The sequence below is a fragment of the Phocoena sinus genome, chromosome 2 (genome assembly GCF_008692025.1).
Source record: "Phocoena sinus isolate mPhoSin1 chromosome 2, mPhoSin1.pri, whole genome shotgun sequence".
Lineage (NCBI taxonomy): Eukaryota > Metazoa > Chordata > Mammalia > Artiodactyla > Phocoenidae > Phocoena > Phocoena sinus.
In genome coordinates, this window is record NC_045764.1 from 165,229,932 (window position 1) to 165,243,566 (window position 13,635).

The following is a 13,635-nucleotide window of genomic DNA, read 5'->3' on the forward strand; positions in this document are numbered from 1 at the left end:
TCCCTTATTCCTTCATCATATTAGATAAGATGTGTTGACTTTATATCAACCATGGTACTTAAGTATTTTAAACTTATACCATAGTCTTTAAGTTATGGAATTTCAAGGAGAAGAGTGGCTATCACTACACCACTCAAGGACTTTACGTCCTCTTCTGGGGAAGGGGTTAGTGGGTTGTTGGGATAGCTGTATCACGTTGGGTGGAATGACCACGTCATTGTCTTTATTTGGAGATCAAGTACAGTTTAAGGAGATGCAAATGGCTGCCAAGGTGACAGGGGCTGGACTTGTAATGGTTAACTTCAAGTGTCACGTGACTGGGACACAGGCTGAGATTAACCATTATTTCTGGGTGTGTCTGTGAGGGTGTTTCTGGATGAGATTAGCATTTGAATCCCTTCCCCAATGTGGGTGGGCACCAGCCAATCCCTTGGGGACCTGAATAGAAAGAGAAGCAGAGGAAGGGAGGGTTCAGTCCCTTACTGCCTGCCTGCTCAACCTGGGACACTGGTCCTCTCCCCTTGGACTGGGATTTGCACCAGGGGCACCTCTGGTTCGGAGGCCTTCGGACTTGGACTGGAATTGCACCACGGCTTCCCTGGGTCTCCAGCTTGCAGATGGCAGATCGTGGGACTTCTTAGCTGTCATAATTGTGTAAGCTGATTCCTTATAATAGATCTCCTTTTATATATATGTGTGTATATATCCTATTGGTTCTGTTTCCCTGGAGAACCCTAATATAGTCAGTCACTTTATTTTTAGCCATTCCAGGGAGTATATAGTGCTATCTCATTGTTGTTTGGTTTGCATTTCCCTAAAGACTAATGATGTTGTTGATCATCTTTTTATGTGCTCATTTGCCACCCACAGATCTTCTTTGGTGAACTGTCTGTTCAAATGTTTTGCCCCTTTTAAAAAATGGAGAGTTTTTTTTTTTTCCTTGAGTTTTGAGTGTTCTTTATATATTCTGGATACCAGTCCTTTATCAGACATAATTTGTAATTTTACCCCAGTCTGTGCCTTGTCTTTCCATTCTCTTAAGAGTTTCTTTCGAAGAGCAGAAGTATTTAATTTGGATGAAGTTCAATTTATCAGTTTGCTTTTACAGATTGCACTTTTTGTGTCTTATCTAAGAAATTTTTGCCTAACGCAAGGTCACAAAGATTTTCCTTCATGTTTTCTTCCAGAAATTTTATAATTTTAAGTTTTACATTTTAGGTCTATGATCCATTTAAAATTTTTCTATAGAGTGAAGTATTTATTGAAGTTCATTTTTTTCCATATGGTTCCAGAACCATTTGTTGAAAAACTATCTTTCCTCCACCAAACTGACTCTGCACCTTTGTAAAAAAAAAAAAAAATCAGCTACCTATATCTGTGTGGTTCTATTTCTGCACTCCCTATTCTATTTCACTGATGATTTGTATATTTTGATACAAACACCACAGTGTCTTAATTGTTGCAGCTTGTAAGTCTTCAAATCAACTTTGGTCTACTTTTTCAAAGGTGATTTGGCTATTCTATGCATTTAGACCCAGGTCCTATGCATTTAGACCCAGGGTGTCAATTTCTACTTAAAAAAAAAAAAAAGCCTGCTGGGATTCTAATTGTGCTGAATCTATAGATCAATTTGGAGAGAAATAACATCTTAGCTATACTGAGTAGTTCCGTCACACATGGCGCTTATCACTACTTAACTGAATAGTATTTGAGGGGTACCTTCGGCAAAGCTCTGAACTTCACTCTCTCTCTGCAGCTTTCTCCGCTCCAACACTCTGCCCTGCAAATGCCAGCTTCCCCAGCTTTCCTGGACTGTCATTTCCATCTCGGCTCCACTTGTGTTTCCCCTCCCTGTACTGCAGCCTGGATACTCTCTCAAGGCAGTAAGCTGGGCAATCATAGGGCTCACCTCATTTATTTCCCGTCTCTCAGGGTTCACTGTGCTTCATTGCTAGATGTTCAATGTCTTCCATACTGTGGTTTCATATATTTTGCCCACTTAAAAAATTGTTTCAGGCAGGAAAGTAAATCCGGTCCCTGTTATTCCATCTTGGTAAGAAGTGGAAGTCTCAATTTTTAATTTTTAATGTCAAATCCGTTCTCAAAGTTATAAAATTCAAGTAAAAACAGGACAAAAACATAACTAGTAATTAGTACAATGTTTTATCACACTTTGTTTATTTGTTCATTAACTCATTTCATTCCAAGAACATTCATTGAATTCTGCATGGTAAGCACTGTGCTGGCATCTAAGCATACAATGCTGAGGATCAAAGCCAGACAGGCCCCTGGCTCTCACAGAGCTTACAATCTAGTGGGACAGACAGACATTAATCAAATAATTACAAACAAAAATGTAACACTGCAATTGTGATAACTGCTATGAAGGAAAGGAACAAAACAGTGCTATGATAACCTACAAGAGGGTGATTTTATGGTATTTGTTTCTATTGAGCCTATATCCATGATTTGAAAAATATCACTACTGTTTCTTTATGTTAAAGTCACAAAGAAATTCCATTACGTATACAGTGGGAAAAAAGTATCCATCAAATAAACATTAGGTTAAGATGATATGCTAAGTACTTTGGAGCACACAAAAATTACGACACTATCTACGAAAATTAAGATCTAACTGGGCATATAAAATATAAAGAAATATAAAGGTTATATATCTATATCCTACAGGAATATAATTGGAAATTTACCACTTACACATCGTTTTTGTCTACCCCATTAAAAACAGTATTTTTTCTATCAGCCCAATTGCAGAAGTTTGATCAGTTCCTTTGAGAAAACAATACACTTATTCTATTTTGTTAGGTCTTACCTAGATATCTCAGCTTGGGAATTCTTCTCTCCATCAACAGTGAAAGGAGATGCTCCAGTTAGTAATTCATACATTAGAACACCTAAACTCCACCAGTCAACTGCCTATAAAACAACAGTAATTTCATTTTCTAGAATATTAATTGTATTTTATATAAAAAGAAAAATGAACAAAATAAATCTATATATTTGACAATATTTTGACAAAAAGATTTCGTGCACAGCTTCCTGTGCAAGGAGTATTAAATTAGCACATGCAAAAAAGACATGAGAGGACAAATATTCAGGTATCCTCAGAATTTAAACATAGAGAAGTCAATCAAGTGTTTCTATTGCTAAAAGTGTTTCAATTATTTCCTAAACTAGTAATGGTTTTACTTAGGCTAATTAAAAAAAAATTTTTTTTAATTAAAGTATGGTTGACTTACAATGTTATGTTAATTTCTGCTATACAGCAAAGTGATTCAGATATATATATATATATATAAATTTTTAAATATTCTTTTCCATTTGGTTTATCACAGGATATTAAATATAGTTCCCTGTGCTATACAGTACGACCTTGTTGTTTATCCATTCTATATATAGCAATTTGCATCTGCTAACCCCAAACTCCCAACCCATCCCTCCCTACCCCCCAAAAAATTTTTAAATTTTAAATAAATTTAAAAAATTTTAAGTAAGTAAAATCTTTGGACTTAGGATAGGGGGAAAAACGTACCAATCAGCATTTTTATTAACTATTCAGCTCCAATAAATATGAAATTTCTTAAAGCCAAAGAACGAAAATGAAAAAAATCCCATCAAAAGATGTTATTTTTTCATAACCACCTATATCAATTCCTCTTATGGAACCAATCACATAAATCTAGCAGTCTTCACTTTCTGGGAGGTATGGAAAGACTGAAAATAATATAAAATAAAATGTGATCTACGTTGGAAAACAATTTATAAAAGCAGTTACCTGAACTGAGAGCGTAGCAAATTATACAGAATTTAAAGAATCTTGATATATTGAAAATTAGTTCCTTTACAATTAGGCAAATCAAGATTTGAATAATTGTTGGATATATGAGCTTACAGCAATGAGAAATTAACTGGTGCTAAAATTTTAAACTCTCTGCTTCCAAATTTCAGAGCCAAGATTTCAGAGAGATGATGTAAAGTTTGTGAGCCTAGAGTTATTTTAAAGAAAATACATAACAATAACATAGAAACTAAATCAGTAATTCAGTTCTTTTATTTATACAAGCAGCTTTACTGCCAGCTGAGTCAGGACCCTTAGAACGTTGGATTTGAACCATGCTTGTAAATTAATACGGATCTATAATCAGATTCCTAGTCATGGACTGAAACCAATACCACACAAACTTGAAGAACTCCTAAGGGCTCGTAAATGCATGATTAGTCATTAGCAAGGAGACCACCGATTCTCCACTGCTAAGATATTCCTACTGGGGACTTCCCTGGTGGTCCAATGGTGAAGAATCTGCCTTCCAATGCAGGGGGACGTGGGTTCAATCCCTGGTCAGGGAACTAAGATCCCACATGCCACAGGGCAACTAAGCCCATGTGCCACAACTACTGAGCTCGTGTGCTGCAAACTACAGAGCCCATGCACTCTGGAGCCTGCACCACAACTAGAGAGAGAAAAATAAACCCCACACGCTACAACTAGAGAGAAGCCCGTGCGCCACAATGAAGAGCCCGCGCCGCAACAAATGATCCCACATGCCTCAACGAATATCCCGTATGCCACAACTAAGACCCGACGCAGCCAAAAAAAAAAGATATTCCTACTGTATATGTGAGATTTTGAAAGGAGATGAGGAAGATGGGGAGATGAGGAGCAAAAAAAAAGTCAGAATTCCTTATTTGGAGAACGTTATTAATAAAGCAAAAGTGTTAAGAAAGAACTGGACAAATCTGTACCCTTTAATACAAGAAGAAAAAATATGTGACCTCGATTTTATAACTACTTAGAAAGCCTCATCTACAATCTTCATTTTGCACATACAAAGGGAAGTGAGGAGGGAAAAAACTGAGTTTTTTAGAAGGCTTAGGAAAACAAACTTAGACTATCTTGAATGCAGAATTGTTTTCTTTCTCCAAGGATTGTCACAATGGTTTTTATCTGTTGAAGAGGTAATCAACAAAGTTTCCAATATCACTACTAAGTTAAAAGCAGAAATTAAGAATAAGAAAATATGAGAGACTCCCTTTTTAAGGATCTCTTACAAAGCAAATTATTGACTGAAGGTGAAATAGTTTCCATATGTTTCTCTAGCAAAAATCAATAATGCCAATAAGCACTGTCCATAGTCATTCAGCATGACTCCAATGGGGACAATGTGCACTGTTTTTGCATTCATGACACCTCTGCATTGTACTGTGGCCCAGGTGTGTCCTAAAAGGCCAGGTCACATACAACAGACAAAGGGTGATTTCTGTTTTAAACAGGGTTACAATGGATGCTTTGCTCAAGACATTATACTTTTTTTTTTTTTTTTTTTTTTTTTTTTTTTTGCGGTACGCGGGACTCTCACTGTTGTGGCCTCTCCCGTTGCGGAGCACAGGCTCCGGACGCGCAGGCTCAGCGGCCATGGCTCACGGGCCTAGCCGCTCCGTGGCATGTGGGATCTTCCCAGACCAGGGGCACGAACCCGTGTCCCCTGCATCGGCAGGCGGACTCTCAACCATTGTGCCACCAGGGAAGCCCAAGACGTGATACTTTTAACGGAAATAAAATAAAAATTATTATTTGAAGAATTAGTCGATTTTGAGATTTCCTTTAACAAGAGTATTATTCTATAAAACAAAATATTATCCTCATCAACAAAACCTGAAAAAAGGGAAATCTAGAATGTCCTAACCTTTCCATTATCTTTTTTCCTCCAAAACACTAGATATCATAATATGTTCGTGTATACAAAGCAAAGGAAAGGTAAAAAAAATGAAGATAACACCAAAAAGAGGGCCTAAGCTATTAACTAAGATTCTGTTTGTTTTTTTTTTTGTAAAGGGTTTTTTTTTATTATGTGTAACACAAAGTTATTTAAGTCAATAAATTTTTAAGGAATTTCACATGTTCTGATTCTTTCCACTGCCAATCACCTTAGTTCCTCCAAACTCATAATCTTCAAGATAAAACAGCCCTTTCAAAAAGAAGTTATCATGTGAGTCAGTCCACAATTCTTTTAGTTAGGCTTCTTTGATCTCCAATGAAATATGGACACACTTCAAAATTCCCCACCTGTAATCTTTGGGATCCAATTTCCTCAAGCGATTTACTTTAGGACCACGTTTAGGGTCAGGAGATGGATCTGCCTGGCTCTGAATTTGACACCCTCTAAAAATGTATTAGGTTCAAATCATATTCACTCCTAAGCCATCACACCCTAGAACAGTACAGATCATTGGGATATGCCAATACCTTTTTAAATTATCCAGACACTCTGTTCAAGATAAAAGCCTAAAAAAAGAAGCCATCTTTGTTTCATGTCAACGTTAAAATTAGAGTACTAAATCAATACAGCTGGTAATTTAAAAGCTTAAGATATGAGGGAAATTATCAGTTCTATAGTCCTGGAAGCAATCTTTATGTTTATCAATACACCCCCATCACTTGACTCTCTTAGGTATCATGTTCCTTCTTATCTGTATCAAAACTCATACTGAACAATGAGCTCTGGGTTGCAAAAGAGGATTTATTTGTGCACCTGTCTAGAAGTCTTTGTCCACAAATTAAACAAAAACAAACACAAGTGCTAAACTAGGATTCTTAATATACATTTTATAGAGATATATCAGGAAGTGTCAAAAATAGAACATACCTTGTCATGTCCTGAATCTCCCCCTCTGACAATATCTGGTGCCATGTATTCAATAGTTCCACAAAAGGAATATGCTCTTTCAGCCTTAAACAAACAATCAGACAAAGGAAAAGGGATTTGATTTTAAGCTCGTATGACAAGTGACAAGAAGAGAGAGTTAATACTACATGGCAGTGTTGAGATACACCACAGTAGCACAGTAGTGGTAGAAGCTACTTGACAGACCTTCTCACCAGGCAGACCTATATATACACACCTATACAGTATGAGGTAAACGGGTAAACTTTTTAAGCCCTGAAACTCTACTATCATCCATCCGTCCGTCCGTCCAACCATCCATCCATCCATTAATGAATCCACTCATTCACTCTTCTTTTTTTCTGTGTGTTTATATATTTCAATCACTGATTCCTTTAACTGTTCTTGTAAGTGCCAATACTCCTAGTAGTATGAATGACTTTATTTCCAGATCGGCAAGATTGGGAAAACATTGGGAAACCTGAAGGAGAAAGGAAGATCAAATGCTAAGAAGGGAAACAGGGAACCCAAAGATGAAAACGGATGAAAAGAATTTTTCCAATCTTACCATCATGTTTAAGTTTGGCACTGCCGATGGTGGGTTTAAGTGATGATGAGCAGAACTGTCTTTTTAAAAAAATACTGCCTCTTAAAGACAGTTGTTTCTCTTTTGTAGAACATTAAAAAGGGCTAATTTGGGCTTCCCTGGTGGCGCAGTGGTTGAGAGTCCGCCTGCCGATGCAGGGGACGTGGGTTCGTACCCCGGTCCGGGAAGATCCCACATGCCGCGGAGCGGCTGGGCCCGTGAGCCATGGCCGCTGAGCCTAGGCATCCGGAGCCTGTGCTCCGCAACGGGAGAGGCCACTGCAGTGAGAAGCCCGCGTACCGCAAAAACAAACAAACAAACAAACAAACAAACAAAAAAAGGGCTAATTTAATATATCAACCTTAAAATTAATCTTAAAAAACTACGTAATTAAAAAAATGACCAACTGTGTCATATCTCAATGTAATAAGGAGAAAAAAATATATGAATTGTTATGCAGATATATTAAACAGGGGAAAAATAATTCTTCTTTAACAATGTACATTCATATGGCTATATCTAAAATTTTAAAGGCACTTTGGGGCCATTAAAATATTTTACAAAACTATTTTAGAGGAAGCTTTTCAATTTACACTTGATTCTTCTTCTACCAGCAAGGTTTCAAGAAAAATAAGCATTCTTCTTATTTACCAGCTTTAAACATAAAGGACACTACCCTAGCAATGTTATAGAAGTGGTAGAAGTCCCTAGTTTTATTGGATGAAAGTTCAGCCCACAGATAATGAATGTAATGAATTTATTTAAACCCTGTGATAACAAATGTATTAAAACTACTTATTTATGATATACACAGCTCAATAATTTTATATAAATATATAATTTTATATAAAGAAAAATAAAATTAATATGGTTTATGACTCACTTCTTTCTTTTTATGTACTATATATATATTGAAAGATTACTGTTCCCCTAGAAAGTAAAAGAAATAACCCAGTTATGCTTAGATCTGCAGAAAATTTTCTTTCTTGTTATCTGGCAGAATAATCTCATTGAACAGCTATGATAAACCATATATCAAATGTCATTATCTCTCTGCTTCATCACTTCAGTACCAAATGCTAATTTTGTATCAAACTACTGGAACGATTAAGGCTAAATAAAATTGATTTCATATAAATTTGCATATAAAAAGTAATGAATAATTTTAAATATTTTGTTAGACATGTTTAGATTGAAAAAAAATATGTGAATGCTTAGGAAGCATTCATTTCTTCACTGAATTATTAAAAAAGAAATACTCCAAAATTACTTTTTAGTAGGATGGGGGGAGTGGGAGGGAGGCTCCAGAGGCAGGGGATGTATGTATACATATAGCTGATTCAGTTTGTTCCACAGCAGAAACTAACACAAATTGTAAAGCAATTATACTCCAATAAAAAAAAAGTATATATATTAAAAACAAAACAAAACAAACAAAAAAGAATGTGTATGAAGTAAAGCCTGGTCATAGTTTGAAAAGCTAAAAAAAAAAATTCCCAAGCTTCATAAAACTAAATATGTAGTGTTTTTAGTTAATACACTATTTATTATGCAATAGCCCTTTATAGGATATTAAGCAAAAATCATTATATAGCTGACATAAAGAAACACAGAAAAATTGCTAAGTCATAGTATTTATCATTTGATCTCATCTTTCTTTGTGAATTCCAGTCAACTGTTTTAGTTAAAATTAATTAATTTATTGAAGTATAGTTGATTCACAATGCTTCAGGTATACAGCAAAGTGATCTGGTTATACATATATACATATGTATATTCTTTTTTAGGTTCTTTTCCGTTATAATGTTTATTACAAGATATTGAATACAGATCCCTGTAGTATATAGTAGGTCCTTGTAGTTTATCTATTTTACGTACAGTAGTATGTATCTGTTAACCCCAACTTCCAAATTTATCCCTCCTCCCCCTTTCCCCTTTGGTAACCATAAGTTTCTTTTCTATGTCTGTGTCATTTGACCTCATCTTAAAAGATATCTTTAAAACATATCCTAAATCAAGTTTAGATATATTGAAAGAAAATAAAAATAATTCTCCAAAATGGTTTATGAGTAAAAAGATCACAAGTTCTGATTTATTGCTTCTCTAGATTTTTATTTATTTAGAAAACTAGACTTTTTAGTACATATAAATTTTCATTTCTTTTTATAGGCATATCTGTGTTACAAGCCACTTTGGAATAATGCATATTTTCTTTTAAGTATGCGACAATGATTAAATTTTACAACTTGAAAGTCATGAAAATCCGCACTCTCTTCTTCAAAATACTAGACATTCATAAGTTTAGTGTAAAACCAGTAAGAAACATATGGATCTGATTGATTACTGTGGGAAATATCTGATAGTCACCACCACTTTCCATGTCTCTTTTTTTTCTTTATCTGACAATGAGAATTATGCAACAATGTAGTTCAGTTCTCCATTGTCTTGACATACAGGAAGCTCAGAAACACATTAAGTCCTCAAAGATATTTCTTCTACCTTCTCCGTGTGATTTCTGAGCTTTTTTAAAATTCACTTTAGCTTCTTCTGTTTTTTGGGGGGAGGAGGGAGGGACATAGGTAGTGTCTACAATAATAAATAATTAAGAGATAATTATTTAATTTATAAAAATTCCAAGAGTCAGCAAAATTAAGCTTAAGTGTTGGGAAGTTCCAATCCCTGAGGAATAATAGTAAACAAAGACAAAGTATTTCTTAAGTCTCTCTGTTATTTTAAAACATTGCCATTTTAGCCTCTTGCAATTCTGTATCTGCTTCCTCTTCCTCTGCCCCAAATGGAAGTGTTACTCCCTCCGAATTCTAACTTTTAGTGTGTCAGTCTCAATTTCCTAAGAGTTTATATCTTCTATTGTAAAAAATAGCCCCAATTTTAACTTTTGAATTTGTGTTTATCTGCCTAGGAAGATTCATGTTATCTAGAGCAGCAGTCCCCAACCTTTTCGGCACCAGGGACCGACTTCGTGGAAGACAATTTTTCCATGGACCAGGGGAAGGGGGGTTATGGGGGGATGGTTCAGGCAGCAATGCAAGCAATGGGGAGCGATGGGGAGCGGCAGATGAAGTTTTGCTCACTCGCCACTCACCTCCTGCCGTGTGGCCCAATTCCTAACAGGCAGCGGACAGATACCCGTCACGGGCCCGGGGGTTGGGGACCACTGATCTAGAATGTATGCAGAATGCCTTTCAAATAATTGTACCCAGAAGACAAACTGATGAAGTATGATAGGGGAAGGTCTCTGGTGGGGACAAAAAAGATTTCAAGGTCATATGTTATGAACTATGATATAAAAAGGCTAGGCTAGCATAGCTAAACTCTATTATGGTTATTGTTTATTTATTAAAAATTAATATTTTTCTCAAGGAGACAGGCAATCAGCCAATTTTGCAGTTAAGTCCATACGATTTTATAAGCAACATTACTTATTAAACACTACAGTGTTAAAAGATTGTGAAGGAGAATTTAATTGAATGTGAAAATAGTAAAAGCAGCGTGTGCACCATCCTGGCACATAATACGGAGCATTCTTGTGTTTAAGTATCAGCTGATCAAGGAGGCTTCACTGTGCCTTAGAGGGAAAGATCAGGTAACACTGGACAAAAAACTGGTTTCCTTCTAAGGAAGAATCCAAATAGGAACTCAACGGCCAAACCCTCAGGCATTTCTCAATAAACACGAGATTAAATCATGCCTAGCTTTTATTTGCCAATGTTTTATCTTGATCTTATCTGCTTATGATATATAGATAAATTTGTGAGTTAAATGTAAAATTACCAAAGAAATTTTTATTCCCCCATTCTGTATTTTTTCCCATCTCAATTTTGACAAACCTCACAACAAATATCCAAATGTTGGGTTTTTAAGAAGAAATATTGCATTGCTAATCATCCAAGTCTATGCTCCCAAGACAGAAAGGGGAATCCCTAGGTGCCAGCCACAAAGAGGATGCTGAAAACCAGAGGTACCCATAGGACCTGGGCCGTGGCAGCACAAAGGAAAGGAAGGGAAGTTGTTTCAGATCCTAGCAATCCAGAAGCTTGAATTTCAATACTTTCATAAGGACAAAAGATGAGGCCCTCGGCTCTAAAGAGGTGGACTGGAATTACTACTCTTGTGTAAACCTTGGAATCTAAGGAAGCTGAACCCTCAATGAAAGCAAAGTCTAGAAAAAATAAATGTACCCAGTAGCACAGGTTTATTTCTGTCTGAGCCCTAGATTTAAAAACAAACAAATAAATGTTCCTCTTGTGGAATCACATCCCTAGGCTTGTGGCTCTTGTAGATTTGGTACCTAAATTTACTCTTTCCTCCATAGTATGGGAAAGTGAGAAAATCTGGTCCAACATGGTGACACTCTGGAACATATAACAGAACCAGAGGAATTCCCACTACTTAGCTGCCTCAGGATTCACACAGATAAAGCACTGGAGTCTCAAAATTACAAATTAGTGAACTATACTGTGCAAACAAAACAGAATTACTTGAAATACTAGAAGAGCAATCTGGAAAAGGCCTAGTATGTTGTAAAAGATGAAAGACATAAAGAAAGGAAAATATCCATAAAACAATATAGCAGCAGAAAAGACTAGAAAGATATGAAAAAGAATACAATAGAACTGTATAAATGAAAAAATACAATAAAAATAGGCAGACTAAACAGATTAGACACAACTAAAGAGAATCTGTGAAGTATAAGACATATTTGAGAAAATTATCCTGAATGTTGCGAGAGTCCCAAGCAGACTAAATAAAAATATATCCATGGGTAGCAAATTTCTATTTTTTAACTTGAGTGGTGGTTATAAGAGTGTTTGCTTTATAGTAATAACTCACTAAGCCATACTTTCATTTTGTTTTTGTGTTTTATTTTACAATAAAAAGATACCAAAGACAAAAACCTAGTCCATTCCTAGGTATGTTCATATCCAGCTAAATTATCACTGAATATGCAAGGCAAAATAAAGGCATTTTAAGACAGAGACAGAGTTTACTATTCATTGATCCTTGTTTAAAAAGACATCTAAAGGATGCACTTCAGAAATAAACTGAACTCACAAGAAAAGAGTAAGATGTAAAAAGCAGTAGTGAGCAGAGAAAACAGGTAAACATGTGAGAAAATCTTTTGAATTTATAAAATGAAAATAATAATTACACAATAATCTGGGAAATATAACACAAGATGGGACTAAAATAATAAGTAACAATAACATATAAAACGAGATGGATAACTGAAGCTAAAACATTCTAATGTTCTTGTAGTGGTCATGGCAATCATAGACATAATTGTTAATTTTAGACTCTGTTAAGTCGGTGTACAGGCATACTTCGTTTTACTGTGCTTTGCTTTATTGTGTGCTTATCTGTGTTTCACAGATATTGTGCTTTTAACAAATTGAAGATTGTGGCAACCCTGTGACGAGCAAGTCTATTGGTACCATTTTTTCCAACAGCGTTTGCTCACTTCTTGTCTCTGTGTTATAGTTTGGTAATCCTTGCAATATTTCCAACTTTTTCATTATTATTATATTTGTTGTGCTAACCTGTGATCAGTAATCTTTGATGTTACTATTGTAATTGTTTTGGGGTGCCATGAACTGGGCCCATATAAGACAGCAAACTTAAATCGATAAATGTTGTATGTGATCTGAGACCAACTGGCTGTTCCCCCATCTCTCTCCCTTTCCTCGGGCTCCCCTATTCCCTGAGACACAACAATATTGAAATTAGGCCAGTTAATAACCCTACAATGACCCTTATGTGTTCAAGTGAAAGGAAGAGTCACACAGCTCTCACTTTAAATCAAAAACTAAAAATGACTAAGCTTAGAGAGAAAGGCTTGTCAAAAGCCAAGAAGGCCAAAAGGTAGGTCTGTTGCACCAAACAGTTAGCCAAATTGTGAATGCAAAGGAAAAGTTCTTGAAGGAAATTGAAAGTGCTGCTCCAGTGAACACATGAATGATAAGAAAGCGAGATAGCCTTATTGCTGATATGGAGAAAGTTTTAGTAGTCTGGATAGATCAAACCAGCTACAACATTCTCTCAAGTCAAAGCCTAATCCAGAGCAAGGCCCTAACTCTCTTCAAGTCTGTGAAGTCCTGAGAGAGACGAGGAAGCTGCAAAGGTGAAGCTAGCAAAGTTTGGCTCAGGAGGTTTAAGGAAAGAAGCTGTCTGCATAACATAAAAGTGCAAGGTGAAGCAGCAGGTGCTGACATAAAAGTTGCAGCAAAGTATCCAGAAGATCTAGCTAAGGTAATGAATGAAGGTGGCTACACTAAACAACAGATTTTCAATGTAGACAAAACAGCCTTCTACTGGAACAAGATGCCATCTAGGACTTTTCTAGCTGGAGAG

At 36.0% G+C, this 13,635-nt stretch overlaps 1 protein-coding gene and 1 non-coding gene across 3 annotated transcripts in view; both read right to left on the reverse strand.

The window, feature by feature from the left end:
- Window positions 1-13,635, reverse strand: part of RPS6KA5 (ribosomal protein S6 kinase A5) — a 181,417-nt gene that overhangs the window by 39,300 nt on the left and 128,482 nt on the right. Inside the window, exons 6-7 of one of the 2 annotated variants that reach the window (XM_032621161.1) lie at window positions 6,663-6,746; window positions 2,831-2,934 (exon numbers count right to left, since the gene is read on the reverse strand). In XM_032621161.1, the coding sequence (XP_032477052.1) occupies window positions 2,831-2,934; window positions 6,663-6,746 (188 nt within the window). Of the gene's footprint in view, window positions 1-1,909; window positions 2,935-6,662; window positions 6,747-13,635 lie in introns of both variants that reach the window. The other variant, XM_032621162.1, reaches the window with a different exon arrangement.
- LOC116750256 lies at window positions 6,472-6,598 on the reverse strand. Its single transcript, XR_004348954.1, has one exon. It is a non-coding gene; the product is annotated as a small nucleolar RNA SNORA40 (small nucleolar RNA).